The 21736-nt window shown below is 32.3% G+C and overlaps 4 protein-coding genes and 1 pseudogene across 26 annotated transcripts in view; 1 reads left to right on the top strand and 4 right to left on the bottom strand.

The window, feature by feature from the left end:
* Window positions 1–21736, top strand: part of LOC110605587 — a 60490-nt gene that overhangs the window by 2403 nt on the left and 36351 nt on the right. For 6 of the 23 annotated variants that reach the window (XM_043952661.1, XM_043952660.1, XM_043952659.1 and 3 more), the window contains exons 7-8: window positions 1098–1766; window positions 2259–2312. In XM_043952661.1, the coding sequence (XP_043808596.1) occupies window positions 1098–1424 (327 nt within the window). In that variant the 3' untranslated portion in view covers window positions 1425–1766; window positions 2259–2312. Of the gene's footprint in view, window positions 1–1097; window positions 1767–1980; window positions 2313–2430; window positions 2566–10129; window positions 10264–16586; window positions 17019–17381; window positions 17449–17950; window positions 18005–18122; window positions 18384–21736 lie in introns of those variants that run through there. The other 17 variants (XM_043952656.1, XM_043952647.1, XM_043952646.1 and 14 more) reach the window with 14 other exon arrangements.
* On the bottom strand, window positions 1973–3845 carry LOC122722250 (purple acid phosphatase 3-like). Its single transcript, XM_043952448.1, has 7 exons — window positions 3654–3845; window positions 3259–3415; window positions 3046–3153; window positions 2759–2883; window positions 2425–2553; window positions 2266–2333; window positions 1973–2186 (listed from the first exon to the last, which is right to left on the bottom strand). The coding sequence occupies exons 1-7, from the start codon at window positions 3843–3845 to the stop codon at window positions 1973–1975; spliced, it is 993 nt and encodes a 330-aa protein (XP_043808383.1).
* On the bottom strand, window positions 9672–11730 carry LOC110604934 (purple acid phosphatase 3). The gene is made up of 7 exons (XM_043952447.1): window positions 11539–11730; window positions 10953–11109; window positions 10741–10848; window positions 10463–10587; window positions 10124–10252; window positions 9965–10032; window positions 9672–9885 (listed from the first exon to the last, which is right to left on the bottom strand). Exons 1-7 carry the CDS (start codon window positions 11728–11730, stop codon window positions 9672–9674), a joined length of 993 nt encoding a protein of 330 aa, XP_043808382.1.
* LOC110605589 lies at window positions 14449–15301 on the bottom strand (annotated as a pseudogene).
* LOC110604933 (purple acid phosphatase 3) lies at window positions 17665–19657 on the bottom strand. The gene is made up of 7 exons (XM_021743217.1): window positions 19466–19657; window positions 18945–19101; window positions 18732–18839; window positions 18451–18575; window positions 18117–18245; window positions 17958–18025; window positions 17665–17878 (listed from the first exon to the last, which is right to left on the bottom strand). The coding sequence occupies exons 1-7, from the start codon at window positions 19655–19657 to the stop codon at window positions 17665–17667; spliced, it is 993 nt and encodes a 330-aa protein (XP_021598909.1).

Raw genomic sequence — 21736 nt, 5'->3', positions numbered from 1 at the left:
GGCACATTTATGGGGCGCCCAACATTGGATGGGGAGGCTCTGATACCATTAGGACGCATACTATTCTACCAAAAGTTTAAGCTGTTAGTAGAGGCGCCATTTTAATCCTATATAGCCCGTCTCCACGTTAGTGGGTGCCACTTTGGGGAGGCACACTCTTTTGGGTACTTTTTTTGGATTAAATCCCTTTTTCCCCTTTCCTTCCCCGCGGCTCGAACCTGTGGGAATCATATAATTATATGAGCATCACTTAATTATCTTGCTGTATTTGACTTTGTTATGCTCATATCTTTCCCCCTAACAGCAAGAAATGATTTGGCGACTCACTGCTACCTTGAGGGTAAAATGTATAATCAGGACACTAGAAAAAAATATTTAAGTTCCATTTATTTTGTGGAAAACATTTTCAAGAACATATTTTTCACATTCCCTGATTTTTGGGACACCCAGGAAGGTAAGTCAAAGGAAAAAAGCTTTGTTTTTTTTATGAGAATAGCTTTTCTAGACTTTGAAGAATCTTATCAGTACCATTGAACTTTCTAAGTGGGAATCATATTAGTGCTTTTTGTTTTTGACATTGCTACCTTACAATGAAAAAAAGTTATTTTCTTGGAGAACATTTTCCAAATACAAGTTGTTGTAGCGAAACAATGGAATCTTATATAATGATGTTGCAGGCACTTAGCCAGTGGTGGTCAATTCTTTGGCTGTGTTTGACTTAACTGCATCTCCTCCCCATACCTATGGGCCAGGGACTTGATTCACTTTTCCTAGCCTAAAGAATTGATAAAAAAATTTAATGTATTCTAGTAAATATGTTTGGCTTATCATATTACAAATAGGTTAAAGCTCAATTGTGTTCTTTTGTAGTATGCATTGCTTGGCAATACTCTTTGTGAAGTTTTCCTTCTTGAAAACCTTTTTCTGAAACGTTTACTGAGGAAAATGTGCATATTCTTCTAAATCTGATCTGCATTTTGTTCTACATGTACTTAAACAGTTAGTACACGAAAGTTGGGACCCAGACTAGCGAAAACGTCAAAATTTCTTTAAAATGGTAACTTACTGATATCTGAACTTTTTTGCTATTCTAATAGATGGTACAATTCTATTGTTGGAAAGCCTCGGAGTTGGTTGTTTCTCACCTGGAAAGTTGCAAGGTAATACAACTATCACAATCACAAAGGGAGAAAATTAATGCGTTGAAATCTTTTGTTCTGAGGGATCATCAGCTGGTGGAAATGGTGTTTAGCTTTGTCGATAGCAAGCAGAAATGTCAACATTCTTTTGATTGGGCAAAATTTTCTGCTGCCATTACTGCATGGGAAGATTATTCACATAAATTGCACAAAAAGTTACTACTGAGCTTACCATACTGGAGAACAGAGGGAATTATATGCGGTATTCCATTTGAAGGTTCTTGACAAGGGATTTCAAGTGGTTTATAACGTTAGTCACTTGAGCTGCAGCATTGGCCGGTTTTGTTGTTTGGCAATTTTCTTCCCCTTGCACTTCTACGTTTTCTTAATGTATGTATTTCTGCTCTAAGTTGGATTTTCTAATACAATTCAAAGAGTATAAGATCAAATTATCTATATTGATTTTTTTGTGGAACCCGTAAAATGAGTAAAATTGCTCCGCATGTTGATTGAAACTCAAAGCAATTCAATGATTATATCTCTTCTTGTGCTCTGAGAAAGAATGCGTGGAAATCAAACGACAGTTCATCCTTTGGAAAGATGTAATGTTTCAGCAGAATGAAAAAGGTAAACTCATCAAAGGTTTTTTAATAAAACTAATTGTAACTACATCAATTTTTCCATTTGTACATCGGTATGGAAGCCTATAAAACATAGGTTCACCTATGTTTTTTGCAGATCATTACAAATTCTCATTTCTATCGTGCAATTTTTTTTTTAATTTTATAATAGTGATGGTGTAATCCTATTAGCAATTATCGATTCTTGCATCTTTATGCAGCTGAGTGACTCTCTTTGGATATGCTCCATTGGTGCAAAACACTGCCAAAGGCATCATAGAATGCAAAAGTGGCCGTGGAGTCGGTCATTTGCGCTGACATAAATCCTTGGCCATCATAATATAACTTCAATTCCTCTGGATCCCACTTCCTTATATCACCCCTCCAGGCCTTTGAGCCGCCTCCACTTGTTATGAATTGAATGTTGCTGCATTGAGAAACAATTGATTTAATGTTTTGCATAAACTTTTTTAATGTTGTTTCTTGTGGAAATCTATAGGTTGTACCTGTGACTGCTGCTGATATGTTGGATACAGTGATCATGCCCGTTTATGTAAGCATCAACATTATGTTCCTGGGAAAATAATTGAGAAAAAAATTGCAACTTCAAGGTTCATGAATATTCTTTTGGTAATTACTGGCTGATTCATTTATTTTTAAATTACCTGTAGAATTGGAACAAGCTGCTGAAGAAGCTCTACTGTGATTCCATGATGTCCTGCACTTAAGATGGCATGGTGACCAACAACAAGTTTCCATTTTGCAGTGGAGCTGCTCAGTGCTGCATCCACATCCTATTACAGAGGTGAAATCAAATCCATCATTACCTTTCCCCGTTGTGGATTGAATTATTTGTTTTATTTCCCCTTTAAATTTTGAGAATAGCTTTTAAATTTCTTTTTGGAATAAATAAATATAAGAATTCATTTCAACTTTTGCATCAAATGTGGATTTATTAGTAAATTTCATAAAATATGCATGTGAATTTTGAAGCATTACCTTCAACAGATTTGCAAGGTAAGTCTCCCTAGGAGAAATACCTTTCCAGTCATAGTTGTGTTCTGGGTTTGTGAAGTAGTCATTCACAAATGGCGATGTGTCCACAAAGAAAATTTCAACAATTTCTACAGAAATAAGACAAAAAAAATAAAAATAAAATTAAAATATTAATATCAATTATGCCCTGAACAAATCTCAAGCAGTTTGTTGCTTTAGGATTTAAATTTTTAGAAAAAAAAATAATAATTAGGACTTTTATGTCTTCTTCTTCTTATTTTTTTGTTTACCTGCATTGACTATAAATGACCTCATGCAAAGCCATCTGCTATCCTTTTGTGCGAGGATTGGATTCAACTGTGCTTCAACATCACCTCTGTAATCATGGTTACCCAAAACTGCAGAAAAGAAAATAATGAAAAAATTAATTAAATTAATGGATTCATATTTCTCAAAGCATTGAATAATATAATAATTGTATTAAATTTGGAGAATTAACATACCACTGTACCATTGCTTTTGCAAGCTTGGGGCTGTGTAGATATTAGTAAAAGACTCATAAAAATTTGGATCATCAATTCCTGTCAAACCATCTTCATAAAAATTATCTCCAGTAGATATCACAAAATCTATGTCCAGTTCCTCTCCAATTGCTCCCATCTGAAAATCATTTTACCAAATATAAATATATACATTTATCAAAATGATTATTGATATCATGTGAATTTCTTCTGAATTTTTTAAAAAATTAAATAGAGAAACTTATGAACCCAATTCTTCTACGTTACTCAATATTGAAGAGAATGGTAAAGGAATACAAATTAATACGAGACTAAAGCAGGAGAGGAGAAAATTCATCTATGGATTTAAAAGAAGAAAAAGAAAAACAAGAGAGGACCTGTTGAGCAACTTCAGATTGGTTGAAAAGTCCTCTTCTTCCCCAATCTCCAATCACCAAGAAGCTAAGAGAACCATCAGATTTCAATGGCTGCTGGAAACTTTGAAGCTCAGCCAATGAAGAAAAAGAGCAGAAACAGATGATAAAGGCAGCAAAAATAAAAGGAAGCATGGTGGGTTCTGTGAAGGCCATGGTTGGATTGTGAGATGAAATTGTGAAAGAAGGGATTTTCCAAGCAGAAAATTTAAAGGGGAAGACGAGAGTCATTTTTGGCGATCAAGTTCGATAGTTGGCCATGCAAAGTTATTATATTTAGTATTTGAAACATGCATCGCATATTTTTTTATATACTTGTAATTTAACTTGTTTTTTAAAAAAATTGTTAATTTCTTATAAATAATATTAATATATTATAATATAGAGAATAAGATGCATATTTATTTAATAGCCATGTGAATAGAATTCAAAGAGAGGAAACATTTACTTCCTAATATTAGTATTATATTGCTGTTACTAAATATATATTTAACATTTTCTAACTTATTTGACAAGAAAAAGATTCAACAACTAAAAACTAAAAAAAAAAAGAAAAAATTTGCCTTGAATGTATGAAGTTCATACATTGCAACTTACATTAAAGAATAAATTTGAAATAATGAAATATTTTATTTTGTTTTAATCGAAATGGGAGAGGATATTAAGAACAAAAATCTAAAAAGAGTCCAAGGAATTATGGATTATCAAAAGAGAAAAAAAAAAAAAAATATATATATATATATATATATATATATGTATATATATACAAAAATATTATGGGTTCACGAAATTTAGTTTAAGAATAATCAGCATAATCACTGTATGGAAGAATCCGGCTGAAAGATATATCATAATATACATATAAAGTAATTATGAGTATTACATTTAAGAAAATTATGTATTTGCATTTTGTAATATCATATTAATTTTTATAATTATTATATTTCTCAATATTACTAATATTCGTGATCATTGCATTTCTTAATACTTTACAAAAAATAAAAATGTTTTATATATAAAAAAATAAAAATGTTTATGAGTTGTATAATTGTGAACAAATGGCAGGTAATTCAAAGCTATTATGCATGAAATAGATCCAAGTAAATTGAGAGTAATCAATCAATAAAAATAATAAAATATCAACGGCCACTAAAGGTATGAACAGGAGCAGGCTTCAAATGTCTGAATGAATTGAATTAAAAGGTTTGGTAGAAATTGATTCGATACGAGAAAAAGGGCAAAGATGTTTGTTTAGCAAGTTGATATGAATGACAATTAATAATCTCATGTTTTATATTTTCCAAACATCCTTTGGAAACAAGAGACTGTACGGCCAAAGGAGATATGATCCAACCGTGAATGCTAAAGAGTAAATAGAAATGAAGAAAAAGTTGAAGTAACAGTGGTGGAGCAAACATACTTTTTCAGAGTACCGAGCTTAAATAAATGGTCAACTTTACGCTTGTCCCAATGGTCTGCTTTGTTTGAGGATCCTGAACAATATTATCAGAAGAAGAAAAGTAAATCTCATAATCCATATCACATAATTGACCAACAAATAAGAGATTGAGACTAAGTTTTGGAACAAGATATGTGTTAGAGAGAGATAAAGAAGGAATAGAGATATGACCAACATGTGTGATAGACATTTAAGAATCATCAGAAGTATGTATATTAGGTAAAGAGGAGGTGGATTGTTTTGAGAGAAACAAATCAGGGTTGGAGGTCATATAATTGAAGCAAGCAGTGTCAAAGAACTAAAAAATTGTACCTATGATAATAGACATGGCAAGTGAGAAAGGATTACAATAATGACAGATCACTGTTGGAGAAAGTCTTGAAGATCTTGCATTGAAAAAGATAGTGAGTGAGAGTTGAAGATAAGTGTGTGTGTTTGTACTATCATCCGGATGAACTGAAGCAACATGGTGTTATATTTGGTGTGATTTAGACTTATCGATCCCAAAAGATCTTTTACGAGCCAACTTGCGACAATCAAGATGTACACTCTATAGGACTATTTTGGGATGAAGGAGCAACAACATCAATGACATTAGAAGAAGTGTTACTACCAGCTATAACCATATCAGTCGGTTGAATGTGTAAAGAGCCAAGACAAGTTTCTTCTGAACCAATTGTAAAACAGATTGATCAAGAGTAGGCAACAAAATCATATGATGAAGAGAAGCCCGACTAGATTCATATTCATCTTTTAAAGCCATCAAAAATTGGATCAATCTGTCTTCATTTCTGTATTTTTGAAAATTTTGTGTATCAATGGAATTTTTCCAAACAAGTTCTGAAAGAGCAATTTGATCCCAAATAGATCTCATCTAAGCATAAAAATCATAGATTGACCGTTTACAATCTTGTTTCATATGACGCAAAGTACTGTGAAGATGATAGGGGAAAGTAAAATCATTAGTTACCTGTCGGTGTTTAAGCATGTCTCAAATTTCTTTAACCGTTGTAAAATATCTGAACTCTTCATAGATGGAAAGAACAATAGTATTGTGGAATCAGGTGATGATTTGGTGATTTTTACGGTATCAATCTTTTAGTCTCTCGATATACTTAGTATTGTTTTCATCTATTTTAATAGGATTATAAAAAAAAAAAAAAAATTGTTATATATTGTTCTTACGTATAAAAAAATATATAACCAATATAAAATAACTAAAGAAAAAAAATAAATACAAGATTGATTTCAGTTTAAAATTGTGCTGTTATTAAGCTAATGAGAAATAGATTTTATGCATTCAATACATGCTATAATTATGTTAACAAATTGCATGGTATAGAAAATAATGATAATATATATATATATGAAATGATTTTTTAAAATGTAATAAATATATTGTTTTTATTTAGTACTCGTTCATTTCAACTTATTTTTTATAAAAATATTAATTAAAATAATTAATATAAAAATAATCATATCATAATGTCTAATTAAATCAATTAAATTTTAATTTAAACACATATCGTTATATAAATTTATTTATTTAACTTCAATTATTAAAATAAAAATCTTACAATTTTAAATTATTAATTAAAATTTATTTAAGGAGAAAATGAGAGAGAAAATAGAAAGGAAAAAGAAGTCATGAGCAAGTAATGTGCCGCTGGGGTGTGAGTTGTTTCCTTTTCCTTAATTGTTTGACCCTAATTTTCCATGTCGAGAGTGTGGTTGGGTTGAATTTTTCAGTTGTTTACTTCAATTGGCTTTTATGGAGGATTCTGATTTCAATGATATTAGTATTTTGGTATCACTGATACGTTTGACGATTACCGTTACGTCCGATAACTATGACTCTCGCATGTTATAGATAGATTAAATTCTACTACATGTGTTTGTCTGTGTTGCATATTGATTTGCTTTTACTTTTTTGTTGTGATTTATGACGTACGTTTTTTTTTTGTGATTCGATTAATATTTGTGTTGGATTTTTAAAATAGTGTGTTGGTGACTTTGGTGCTGATAAAATTGAGTCGATGCATGAGGATCGATGTCGCGTTTGTTCATTTTCGCGTTTCTTCTTCTTCTTCTTTGCTTTGCAAACGCAGTGATTAAATCTCCAAAAATAGCCGAGAGAATAAGCTTGAGAACCGAGGCTACCATCTTCCAGTAATGCATGGCTTTCCCTGGACGTGGCTGCACCATCTCCGTGCTAGAGCTCAGACCACTGGGAACCAAACTTCTCACCACCGACCCATCAACGTTGGGGTCAGGTTCAGTTTCTTGACGATCAAAGTAATCCATTTCCCAGGCCTCATAGACCATTTCCTTCACACAAGCCACATGAAAACAAATTAAGAAGAAGAAGAAGGAGATCGTGAAGAAGAAGGAGATCGGAAAGGAGAAGAAGAAGAGGAAGAGGAAGAAGAGATAATAGATATTTTATTTTTTTTTAATTAAAATTAACGGTAATTTAACTAAAATATAACGAAAGTTTTTAAAAATCACAATAATTAAATTAAAGTTTTTTTAAATCAAACTAATGATTATATTTTACTAAACCAGATCCTACATGAATTCCTTTCCCTCGATGAATGCAAGGAATTGGAATTCATTCATAAGAGTAGCAGTACTGTGGGCTATCGTCACAACGTCTTCTCCACCACTCTCATCTCATCGCTACGAATTGTCCCCACTTTATCATCCCTTTCGTTCCCATCCGAGGTTATTTTTCTTTCCTTTTGTTTTCCTGGTCTGTTAGTTTCCTTCATACCTTGGTCTCTTGTTTTTTTTTTTGACTCTTTTCGTTTCGATGACAGAGAGGTTGAAAGAGAAGGTGGAGGAGTTCTGTGGCTGTTAGTATGAGCTATTCGTGGAATTCACTGGTTTGATTAGGTTGGTTTTGTATTTCTTTTTCCCTTTACTCTAATTCTACTACTCCAGCTCCAATGGATCACAGATTTGTTTTTTTTTATCCCTGGAATTCGTACTTGGATAGATTTTGATAATTTTCAGTGTAATTGGGAAACTGGGTTTTTGCTTTAGGATTTTTCTAAGACAACAATTGTTGCAATCTTGCTTGATCATAAATCTTCACCTTGCTTATTTGATCCTGAGTCCCGACGATATGCTGCCTTCTGATTCTGAATCAGCTGGACTAAAGGAGCCAGCATTGGATGGCACAGTGATGATAATAGGCTCTATCTGAAACAACGGGACTTCACGGTAAGTGATCATATTTATTTCTTTGCTTTTGTGAGTTTATCCGTTGCTCCATCATTACGCTATTTTTCTTTCTTTTTTTTTTCTCCCTTCCGTATTTTGTATTCCTTGATTCGTTTAATGTCTCTTACATTGCTATCTTCTTTGCATTACGTTATTTAATTCTGCTAAGAGTTTTTCATGCTTCTCTCTTGGCGAAAAGGCAGTCTGTTACTTGAATACTTATGCAAAGGATTTCAAAGTTTTCCTTCTTGAAAACCTTTTCTGGAATGTTTACTCCACTACTGAGGAAAATGTGCATATTCTTCTAAATCTGATCCGCATTTTTTTTCTATATGTACTTAACCGTTAGTACATGCAAACTGGGACCCAGACTAGCCAAAAGGTCAAACTTGCTTTAAAATGGTAACTTTGAATTTTATCCACTGATATCTGAAATTTTTTGCCATTCTAATTGATAGTACAATTCTATTGTTGGAAAGCCTCGGAGTTGCTTATATCGAACCAGGAAAGTTGCAAGGTAATACAATTATCACAATCACAAAGGGAGAAAATTAATGCCTTGAAGTCCTTCGTTTTGATGGATCATCAGCTGGTGGAATTGGTGTTCGGCTGTGTTGACAGCAACCAGAAATGTGAACGTTCCTTTGATTGGGCAAACTTTTCTGCTGCCATTATTGCATGGGAAGATTATTTACATAAATTACACAAAGAGTTACTATTGAGCTTACCATATTGGAGATCATACGGAATTATATACATTGTTCCATTTGAAGGTTCTTGACAAGGGATTTCAAGTTGCTTATAACATTAGTCACTTGAGCTGCAGCATTGGCCGGTTTTGTTGTTCGGCAATTTCCTTCCCCTTGCACTTCTACGTTTTCTTAATGTATGTATTTCTGCTCTAAGTTGGATTTTCTAATACAATTCAAACAGCCTACGATCAAATTATTTATGTTGATTTTTTGTGGAATCCGTAAAATGAGTAAAATTGCTCTACATGTTGATTGAAACTCAAAGCAATCCAATGATTGGATCTCTCCTTGTGCTCTGAAAAAGATGCAGTGTTTCAGCAGAAAGAAAAAGGTAAAATCATCAAAGTTTTTTAAATAAAACTAATTGTAACTACCAATATGAATTTTTACATTTGTACATCAGTATGGAAGCCTACAAAGCATAATTCACCTATGTTTTTTGAAGATCATTACAAATTCTCATTTTTATTTGCATCTGCTCTGCATTTTTTTTTATTTATAATAGTGATGGTATAATCCTATTAGCAATCATCGATTCTTGCATCTTTATGCAGCTGCGTGACTCTCTTTGGATATGCTCCATTGGTGCAAAACACTGCCAAAGGCATCATAGAATGCAAAAGTGGCCGTGGAGTCGGTCATTTGCACAGACATAAATCCTTGGCCATCATAATATAACTTCAATTCCTCTGGATCCCACTTCCTTATATCACCCCTCCAGGCCTTTGAGCCGCCTCCACTTGTTATGAATTGAATGTTGCTGCATTGGGAAACAATTGATTTAGTGTTTTGCATGAACTTTTTTAACGTTGTTTCTTGTGGAAATCTATAGGTTGTACCTGTGACGGCTGCTGATATGCTGGATACAGTGATCATGCCCATTTATGTAAGCATCAACATTATGTTCCTGGGAAAATAATTGAGAAAAAAATGGCAACTTCAAGGTTCATCAATATTCTTTTGGTAATTACTGGCTAATTCATATATTTTTAAATTACCTGTAGAATTGGAACAAGCTGCTGTAGAAGCTCTACTGTGATTCCATGGTGTCCTGCACTTAAGATGGCATGGTGGCCAACAACAAGTTTCCATTTTGCATTGGAGCTGCTCAGTGCTGCATCCACATCCTATTACAGAGGTGAAATCAAATCCATTATTAGCTTTCCCAGTTGTGCATTGAATTATTTGTTTTATTTACCCTTTAATTTTTTAGAATAGCTTTTAAATTTTTGTTTGGAATAAATAAATATAAGAATTCATTTCAACTTTTGCATTATGTCAAATATGGATTTATTAGTAAATTTCATAAAATATGCATGTGAATTTTGAAGCATTACCTTCAACAGATTTGCAAGGTAAGTCTCCCTAGGAGAAATACCTTTCCAGTCATAGTTATGTTCTGGGTTTGTGAAGTAGTCATTCACAAATGGAGATGTGTCCACAAAGAAAATTTCAACAATTTCTACAGAAATAAGACAAAAAAAAAAAGAAAATTAATATCAATTATGCGCTGAACAAATCTCAAGCAGTTTGTTGCTTCAGGATTTAAATTTTTAGAAAAAAAAAAAAAAAATTAGGACTTGTATATCTTCTTCTTATTATTTTTTTTATTTACCTGCATTGACTATAAATGACCTCATGCAAAGCCATCTGCTATCCTTTTGTGCGAGGATTGGATTCAACTGTGCTTCAACATCACCTCTGTAATCATGGTTACCCAAAACTGCAGAAAATAAAATAATGAAAAAATTAATTAAATAAATGGTTTCATATTTTTCAATGCATTGAATAATAAATAATTGTATTAATTTTGGAGAATTAACATACCACTGTACCATTGCTTTTGCAAGCTTGGGGCTGTGTAGATATTAGTAAAAGACTCATAAAAATTTGGATCATCAATTCCTGTCAAGCCATCTTCGTAAAAATTATCTCCAGCAGATATCACAAAATCTATGTCTATTTCCTCTCCAATTACTCCCATCTGAACATCATTTTACCAAATATAAATATATACATTTATCAAAAAAGATTATTAATGTCATGTGAAACTCTTCAGAATTCAGGGTTCCTAAAAAAACAAAACAAAAAAAATTAAATAGAGAAACTTATAAACCCAATTCTTCTGCGTTACTCAATATTGAAGAGAATTTTTGCACTCTTAGGGTCAAGAAATAGATAATTTCAAATGGCTGAAGAAGAAAAAGTTTATATAATTCATATCGTTATGGAAGCAACTTTCTTTTTATAATATTCAAAAAAATTAAAAAAAATATTTATAGAAATAATTTTGATAAACTATAAAGTCAAAATTAAAATTTATCCTTAAAAACTTGTATCTATGTATGTAAAAGCAGGAGAGTAGAGAATTCATATATGGATGTAAAAGAGAAAAAGAAAAGCAAGAGAGGACCTGTGAAGCAACTTCAGATTGGTTGAAAAGTCCTCTTCTTCCCCAATCTCCAATCACCAAGAAGCTAAGAGAACCATCAGATTTCAATGCCTGCTGGAAACGTTGAAGCTCAGCCAATGAAGAAAAAGAGCAGAAACAAATGATAAAGGCTGCAAAAATAAGAGGAAGCATGGTGGGTTTTGTGAAGGCCATGGTTGAATTGTGAGTTGAAATTGTGAGAAAATGGATTCTCCAAGCAGAAAATTTAAGGGAAAAATGAAGGTTATTTTTGGGATCAAGTTCGAAAGTTGGCCATGCAAATACAATCCTTTATAGCTTCGTGGTGGAGGTTGGGTTGCTGTAACTTGTGAGGACATGAAATCAAAGTTGTTTCAAATTCTTTTGGTCTTAGCATAGCTAACTATAAATAAATAAAGGATGATAATTAAATACCATTTTAAAACCTAACCAATAATAATTTAGTAAATTGCTCATTAACACTTTTACAAATTAATTTTTTAAGTTGTACTTGTTGTAATTTAAAGTTGTAGCTATTTATATACCTTTTTAAATTAACCCTTAAATTTCCTCTAATTTTGAAAATCATAATCACATTAAATTTCACATTCAAAAAAAGTTTTATTATCAATTATAAAAATATATCAACAATTTTAATTTTTTGTGACATAAAAATTTATTTATATTTATTTTATCCCCATCAATTTTTTTATTTATTATTATATTAGTATAATTTATTGAAAACATTAATTAAAAAAATACTTACTTATTTTTATTGATTGTTCAATGACTCATTAAGATTACTTTTATTAAATGTTAGTTTCACATTTCAGGAATATGCTTTAGTCTCTTATGTCCTAGTTTTTATTATGATATCTTCATATTATATTTTTCGTTTAATGTCTTTAAATTACATATTGAATTTATTGATAGATTTACTAAAAAGTATGGTATGGACCCTATTAAGTTTTTTTTTTTTTTAATTATTTAAAAGTAAAAAACATATAATGTATAAAAAAATAATAAATGTACTACTATTATTATGTGATAAAAGTACAGTTTATAAATTTTATTAATTATAACAATTATACATTGTTCTAAGATTATGTAATAGTAAGTTATTTTCATTGGTGCTACCTGAACTTAGAGGTTATAACATAATGCTAGTTAATAATAATTTATAAAGAAAAAAATCTAAACTTCAATTTAGGTAACGATAAGCTATCTATGGCCTGATCGGTAATGACTGAGCTCCAGAAAAATGACATGGCCTTTGCATTGACATTGTAAATATATTTTTTTCCAGCACAGATCACTATGAACCATACTAGTGCTAACTATGTAAGACTATTAAGCTAATTAAAATTGTTTTCAATTATGCATAAGCCCTAAACTTGTTCATTTTAGAATACCCAAATCTTCCTCTGCATCTCTCCCTCCTCCTCCGGTGTCTTAAGCCTCAAATATATTTGACCAAATATACCATTCGTTGCCGAAGAGGTGAAGGTGTGGGATGGAGGTTGTGATTAAAACTTCTTAGACAGATAGAAATCAGATAGACAATTTGCTTCTCTCTTCTGGTTTGTCTATCTCTTTCGCAATCAACAAAACCAGTCTAAAGCTTGATCTAAGTTTTCTAACATTCAAAATCCATTCTAAAGCTCATTTTAAGTTTTCTCTAAATTTCTCTATTGAATCCCATCTCTCATTCAACAATTGAATATCAGGATTCATTTTGTTTGGAAAAACTAATCTTTCACTTATTCATGGGGCAAAAGAAAGAGAAACGGGAGGGTCAGGACAAAATAAAATGCACTGTAGAATTAAAATATTTAACCAAATTGGTGTTCTTTCATTTGCTAAGGGTCCTAGCCGGCCAAAGTAAATACTAACAATGCCAGCAAATAATATATATTTTATCATTATCGAAATCAAAGTTCAGACATTTTTCCCTTACAAATTAATTATTATGTAGTACTATATTACAACTCCTTAATTTAGATAGCATCAGTGAAAGTTACCCAATCAATAGTCAATATTTAACTATTTTACATATAACAATTATATTATAAAATTTCTACTAATTCAGCATTAATTAATCTGTCCTTGAATAATTCATATTTAATTAAAAAAGTGTGTATAATAAAATATTTTCAAACGGAGATAAAAATGGAAGTAAAGGATAGCTTAGCTAAAATAACATAAAATTATTTTATAGGTGACAAATCCAAATTTATATATTTATAATTCAATTAATGATATAAGTTTGAAAAAATATCTATTTAGTCCTTCAGGTTTAGTAAAACTTATTAGTTAGTTTATTGATTTAAACTAGTTAGTTCATTGATTTAAAAAAGGGTAAACTGTAATTTAGTCCCTCTGGTTTAGTGAAATGTAATCTTTCGTCCCTCTATTTTAAAAAACCTTCAATTTAGTCACTGTGATTTTTAAAAACTATGCCATTAGTCCCTCCCGTTAGATTTTCAGTTAAATCACCGTTAATTTTAGTTAAAAGACTAAAATACCCATATCAGTTTCTTCTTCAATACTTTCCACGACTTTGTACATTTTCTTTCTTTCTCTCTCCAGAAAGAAAAAATTCTTTTTGCCTTTTTATTCTGTGATTTTTAACGCATCACATTTTTGCTATGGTGTTGAAGATCTGAGTTTTGCATATTCCGCTTATTAACTTGCAGGTACTTTTTATTTTTAATCTTACGGTGGTGTTTGAACTGAGTTGAATCAGGTAGAGTATTTAACGTGAACCGATTATCAGCAGAGGAAGTAAAAGAAGGAGCAGCAATGTCAAACGTTTTATTCGTAGAGAAGAACCCAGAAGCCAAAATTTAGTTAGCAACCAAAAATCCATGCCTAGAAAAGAACCCACATCCAATTTTTCAAAAACTAGAACCAAAATTAACTTAGGGAAGAGGAATTATAAGCCAAAATTAGAAATGAGCAATGTTGGATATTTAATGCAAGGTAAAGCCAATCTTAGAAGTAAAAAAGAAAAGCTGATTAAATCAGCGAAGCATCCCTGATTAAATCAACAGCATTGGCCTGGATCAAGCTATAGCGATCAACGGAGATGGTGGCTTCCACCTGCCGCTCGCTATGAGCCTCCTGATAAAACCCAGGAACCGAAGCCTTCCCCAAAGGAATCCCATGATACATGACAGTGAATTTAGACTCGCTGTACTTGATCCCTACCTTGTTGGGATTAACGGCAGTGAATAGCATGTGGATAGTTAAAGAGAGTGAAGCGGTGGTGGCGCCAGTGGTCATGGTGGTTGTGCCGATGGTCGGGTCAAGTGAATTGAGATTAGAAGCGGGGATGCCCATGTACTGGACCCTGACTTGTTGGAGATCGAACTCAGGTTTCTCTTGACGGTGAGAATAATGATAAGAAAGATAGTGAGAACAAGGAGAGCAAGGAAGGAGAAGAGAAGGAAGAGACAACAGCAGCAGCCTTTCAAGGAGGCTGACTTGGGTAGTAAGGATGGTGGTGGTGGGTGTTTGAACTCTGCGGTGGGCGTAATGGTCTGTGGTCACCATTCAGGCTAGTGCTCGGTTGTGCAGGTGGCGGCATTTCGAGGGATTAGTTTCCTCCGCCTAAAGCTACCATTCAGGCTAGTGCTCATTTCTAAGTTTGGGATGTGGGTGTAAAGAAGAAGAAGAGAATGATATTAATAATGGGTATTTTAGTCTTTTAACTAAGACTAACGGCGACTTTAACTGAAAATTTAACGGGAGGGATCAATGGCATAGTTTTTAAAAATCACAGTGACTAAATTGACGATTTTTTAAAACAGAGGGACGAAAGGTTACATTTCACTAAATCAGAGGGACTAAATTATAGTTTACCCTTTAAAAAAATACATTAAAAAGTCTCTGAGGTATTAAAAAAATCTACTAATCAGTCATTCGTTAACTTTTGACATTAAGTGTTTTACTATTTAATCTTTATAATATGAACAAAATTTATTTATTGGTCCTTTAGTTTTATAAAAATTAAACTAATTAGTCTCTCATTTTAGATTTTTCTCAGCACTTAATGGTTAAAAATAATGGAGGGACTAATTAGCAGATTTCTAATATCTCAAGAACTTTTTAATGTGTTTTTCAAAATCAAAGGGACTAACCAGTGAGTTTTACTAAACCTGAGGGACTAAATATTATTTCTCCCTTTAAGTTTTAACTTTTAAATCTATTGTGGGTCATATGCAAGCGTTTTGTTTGGTTATTGCATGCAAATAACTAATTGTTGCAATTTGCAAAAGATAACAAAAGCTAAATTAGGGGGAAATTAAATACTAAAAAAATAAATAACTAATCTAATATAAGCTGGATCTCATTATATGGCGATGGAAATATTTTACAATAAATAAATATTTGCCAGCAATGACTTAAATAATATTTTTTTTTTTCTAATTTTTCCTTCTCATAAAATACAAAGACTACAAGTCTACAAGATAACATTGTCCCTTCCTCAATCTTAATCCAAGCTCCCATCAGTTTCTTCTTCTTCTTCTTCACCTTTTAATTTCTTGCTTGAACCAAAATAACTTGCTTAAATGGTAGAGAGAAGCTCTTTGTTCTTGCTCCATTTGTGCAAAATATAGCCAGAAACATCATAGAACACATTATCTACTTGAGTTTGTGTAATCTTTATAGACATGAAACCTTGACCATCATGATAAAACTTCATTTCCTTCGGATTCCACCAATCTACATCTCCTCTCCAAACTTTCGAGCTGCCTCGCTTGTCAAAAATTGAAGCAAACTGCAACACATGCGCATGCGTACACACATATAAATAAATCTTCTTTGAAAAGTTTTCCTTCTTGAAATCCTTTTCTGGAATGTTTACTCCACTACTGACAAAAATATGCATATTCTTCTAAATCTGATCCGCATTTTTTTTTCTATATATACTTAACCGTTAGTACATGCAAATTGGAACCCAGGCTAGCCAAAAGGTCAAACTTGCTTTAAAATGGTAACTTTGAATTTTATCCACTGATATCTGAACTTTTTTGCCATTCTAATAGATAGTACAATTCTATTGCTGGAAAGCCTCGGAGTTGCTTATATCGCACCAGGAAAGTTGCAAGGTAATACAATTATCACAATCGCAAAGGGAGAAAATTATTGCCTTGAAGTCTTTCGTTTTGATGGATCATCAGCTGGTGGAATTGGTGTTCAGCTGTGTTGACAGCAACCAGAAATGTGAACGTTCCTTTGATTGGGCAAACTGTTCTGCTGCCATTATTGCATGGGAAGATTATTTACATAAATTACACAAAGAGTTACTATTGAGCTTACCATATTGGAGAACATACGGAATTATATACATGGTTCCATTTGAAGGTTCTTGACAAGGGATTTCAAGTTGTTTATAACATTAGTCACTTGAGCTGCAGCATTGGCCAGTTTTGTGGTTCGGCAATTTCCTTCCCCTTGCACTTCTACGTTTTCTTAATGTATGTATTTCTGCTCTATGTTGGATTTTCTAATACAATTTGTTATAGATTATAGGAAGTAAATATATTAATATAGAAAATAAATATTGATAGATGGGTTAGTTGTTTAATCTTAGAGATTCTATAATCATAGACTTGATTTTTCTTCCCGTTTAGATACCATCTTTTATATATAAATAGGTTGTAATCTTTATTATGAAATACAACAACAAATATTATTTTTCTAATACAATTCAAACAGCATAAGATCAAATTATTTATGTTGATTTTTTGTGGAATCCGTAAAATGAGTAAAATTGCTCTACATGTTGGTTGAAACTCAAAGCAATCCAATGATTGGATCTCTCCTTGTGCTGTGACAAGGAATGCGTGCAAATCATATGACAGTTCATCATCTGGAAAGATGCAGTGTTTCAGCAGAAAGAAAAAGGTAAAATCATCAAAGTTTTTTAAATAAAACTAATTGTAACTACCAATATGAATTTTTACATTTGTACATCAGTATGGAAGCCTACAAAGCATAATTCACCTATGTTTTTTGAAAATCATTACAAATTCTCATTTTTATTTGCATCTGCCCTGCATTTTTCTTTTATTTATAATAGTGATGGTATAATCCTATTAGCAATTATCGATTCTTGCATCTTTATGCAGCTGCGTGACTCTCTTTGGATATGCTCCATTGGTGCAAAACACTGCCAAAGGCATCATAGAATGCAAAAGTGGCCGTGGAGTCGGTCATTTGCACTGACATAAATCCTTGGCCATCATAATATAACTTCAATTCCTCTGGATCCCACTTCCTTATATCACCCCTCCAGGCCTTTGAGCCGCCTCCACTTGTTATGAATTGAATGTTGCTGCATTGAGAAACAATTGATTTAGTGTTTTGCATGAACTTTTTCAACGTTGTTTCTTGTGGAAATCTATAGGTTGTACCTGTGACGGCTGCTGATATGCTGGATACAGTGATCATGCCCATTTATGTAAGCATCAACATTATGTTCCTGGGAAAATAATTGAGAAAAAAATGGCAACTTCAAGGTTCATCAATATTCTTTTGGTAATTACTGGCTGATTCATATATTTTTAAATTACCTGTAGAATTGGAACAAGCTGCTGTAGAAGCTCTACTGTGATTCCATGGTGTCCTGCACTTAAGATGGCATGGTGGCCAACAACAAGTTTCCATTTTGCATTGGAGCTGCTCAGTGCTGCATCCACATCCTATTACAGAGGTGAAATCAAATCCATCATTACCTTTCCCAGTTGTGGATTGAATTATTTGTTTTTTTTACCCTTCAAATTTTGAGAATAGCTTTTAAATTTTTGTTTGGAATAAATAAATATAAGAATTCATTTCAACTTTTGCATCAAATATGGATTTATTAGTAAATTTCATAAAATATGCTTGGGAATTTTGAAGCATTACCTTCAACAGATTTGTAAGGTAAGTCTCCCTAGGAGAAATACCTTTCCAGTCATAGTTATGTTCTGGGTTTGTGAAGTAGTCATTCACAAATGGAGATGTGTCCACAAAGAAAATTTCAACAATTTCTACAGAAATAAGACAAAAAAGAAAAATTAAAATATTAATATCAATTATGCCCTGAACAAATCTCAAGCAGTTTGTTGCTCCAGGATTTAAATTTTTAGTAAAAAAAAATAAAAATTAGGACTTTTATTTCTTCTTCTTATTATTTTTTTATTTACCTGCATTGACTATAAATGACCTCATGCAAAGCCATCTGCTATCCTTTTGTGTGAGGATTGGATTCAACTGTGCTTCAACATCACCTCTGTAATCATGGTTACCCAAAACTGCAGAAAAGAAAATAATGAAAAAATTAATTAAATTAATGGATTCATATTTCTCAAAGCATTGAATAATATAATAATTGTATTAAATTTGGAGAATTAACATACCACTGTACCATTGCTTTTGCAAGCTTGGGGCTGTGTAGATATTAGTAAAAGACTCATAAAAATTTGGATCATCAATTCCTGTCAAACCATCTTCATAAAAATTATCTCCAGTAGATATCACAAAATCTATGTCCAGTTCCTCTCCAATTACTCCCATCTGAAAATCATTTTACCAAATATAAATATATACATTTATCAAAAATGATTATTGATATCATGTGAATTTCTTCAGAATTTTTTAAAAAATTAAATAGAGAAACTTATGAACCCAAAACTTCTACGTTACTCAATATTGAAGAGAAGTGTTGCATCCAAGAGATAGATAATTTCTTTATAAATTTTTTTCTCTTTTAGCACATCTAAACATATTTTTTTTTACATATTCATTATTCATTTCTTTATAAAATTTTTTATTCTCAAAGAGAAGAAGAGAATGGTGCAGGAAGAAAAATTAATACGAGACTAAAGCAGGAGAAAATTCATCTATGGATGTAAAAGAAGAAAAAGAAAAACAAGAGTACCTGTAAAGCAACTTCAGATTGGTTGTAAAGTCCTCTTCTTCCCCAATCTCCAATCACCAAGAAGCTAAGAGAACCATCAGATTTCAATGGCTGCTGGAAACTTTGAAGCTCAGCCAATGAAGAAAAAGAGCAGAAACAGATGATGAAGGCTGCAAAAATAAGAGGAAGCATGGTGGGTTCTGTAAAGGCCATGGTTGGATTGTGAGTTGAAATTGTGAAAGAAGGGATTCTCCAAGCAGAAAATTTAAAGGGGAAGACGAGAGTTATTTTTGGCGATCAAGTTCGATAGTTGGCCATGCAAAGTTATTATATTTAGTATTTGAAACATGTGAATAGAATTGTTTTTTATAAATAATATTAATATATTATAATATATAGAATATAAGATGCATTTTTATTTAATAGCTATGCGAATAGAATTCAAAGAGAGGAAACATTTACTTCCTAATATTAGTATTATATTGCTGCTACTAAATATATATCTAACATTTTCTAATTTATTTGACAAGAAAAATATTCAACAACCAAAAACTAGACAACAAAAAAAAATTGCCTTGAATGTATGAAGTTCATACATTTCAACTTATATTAAATAATAAATTTGAAATAATGAAATATTTTATTTTGTTTTAATGGTAATGGAGGATATTAAGAACAAAAATCTAAAAAAGACTAAGGAATTATGGATTATCAAAAAGGGATAAAAAAAAGAAACATACAAAAATATTATGGGTTCACGAAATTTAGTTTATGGAAGAATCCAGATAAATATATATTATAATATATGGATAATTTTCATTTTCACTAATAGAATTTAAGTCACTATTTTATTACAGTCCCTAAATTTTTATTTATTTCAAAAAAATTATTAATATTTAAATATTTATCTGAAATAGTTTTACAGTAAATTTTCCAATGCACCTATGGCATATTTTATGTGGCTAAAAAAAGGAAAAAAAATTTCTCTGCCATGTCAAAATTCGTTAATCTAGGCGTGACATAGTTTTTTTAACCCTTTTGCATTCCCTTCAATCTTGTTTATGATTGTACTTGCCGAGAATTTGGAGGTGACTATAGACCATGTCCGCACTGTCACCAGCTTCCTCCTTCGTTATCACTGCAGCTGCAGTTGTATTTGCTCTTATTGACCAGTCGCCGCCTGCCACTTCATCGTCGTCGTCTTCAATCCCGATAGAGGACCTGGTTGTGAGATCCACGAGAGATTAAAGTGGCAGGACATAAGAAATCGTGACAGTCGATCGTTGAGGAGAGTACTTTACCATCTGTCGATGGATGATGGTCCACAACTTTTCTCATATTAAAGCATCGACTTTCTCCTCTACCTCCTCTAGTATCATTGCAACTACAATTGCGTCTGGTCTTTCTTGCACCCATCCTTGCGAAAATCCGAGGAGGTCGTACCAAAATACTGCGAGGATCTCGATGGCGAGCCTTCTCCATAGGATGAGCGCATGGACATTCTGTCCAGCCATGTGACCTTCCACGTGCACAACGTGTTAGGAAACCTAGAGATTACTACAACCCAAAACACGCAGCAGAAAATTAAAAAATCTCTATTTCCCTCTCAGGATTCAAGTGCTTCATTTATTTCGAAAAGAAGGATACGAGACTAACCTGTTAGACTCGACAAGAAGATAAAATTTCGAACTCAATGTGCTGCTTTTGAAATGAACACCCTCAATGGTATCCACACGAATGTCTTTTATCATTTTAGAGTGCTAACTCTCTCAGAGATGGATAAACTATGTACTTTTCCAATCTGTAGCTCAAAATGATTATTCCAAAAAAATGTCACCCCCACAATTCGCAGTAGGAGTTATATATGTTTTAAGTCTTTTAGTTTTCCCACAATTCTTTTCGCAAAAGAGTTGTGTTTCTCACCCACTATCATAATTCCGCAGATACTCAAATATCTTACGTAACAGTTTGTTTTGATAAGGAAAACTGAAAATCTTTTATCTATAACAGTTACAGAGATAGACTGCAAAACTTTTAAATATTATTATCTTCCGTCTATTTTTGCCGTTAAAAATATAGTAAAAGACTAAATTACCCTCCATTCTTCTTCTTCTTCTTCTTCTTCTTCTTCTTCTTCTTCTTCTTCTTCTTCTTCTTCTTCTTCTTCTTCTTCTTCTTCTTCTTCTTCTTCTTCTTCTTCTTCTTCTTCTTCTTCTTCTTCTTCTTCTTCTTCTGAGGTGGAGGAGGAGGAGGAGGAGGAGGAGGAGGAGGAGAAAAGAAAAGATAGGCACT

This window comes from Manihot esculenta, chromosome 17 (assembly GCF_001659605.2).
Source record: "Manihot esculenta cultivar AM560-2 chromosome 17, M.esculenta_v8, whole genome shotgun sequence".
NCBI classification, from domain to species: Eukaryota; Viridiplantae; Streptophyta; class Magnoliopsida; order Malpighiales; family Euphorbiaceae; genus Manihot; species Manihot esculenta.
The sequence above is the reverse complement of the archived record's forward strand: the minus strand, read 5'-3'. Positions and strand labels throughout refer to the sequence as shown.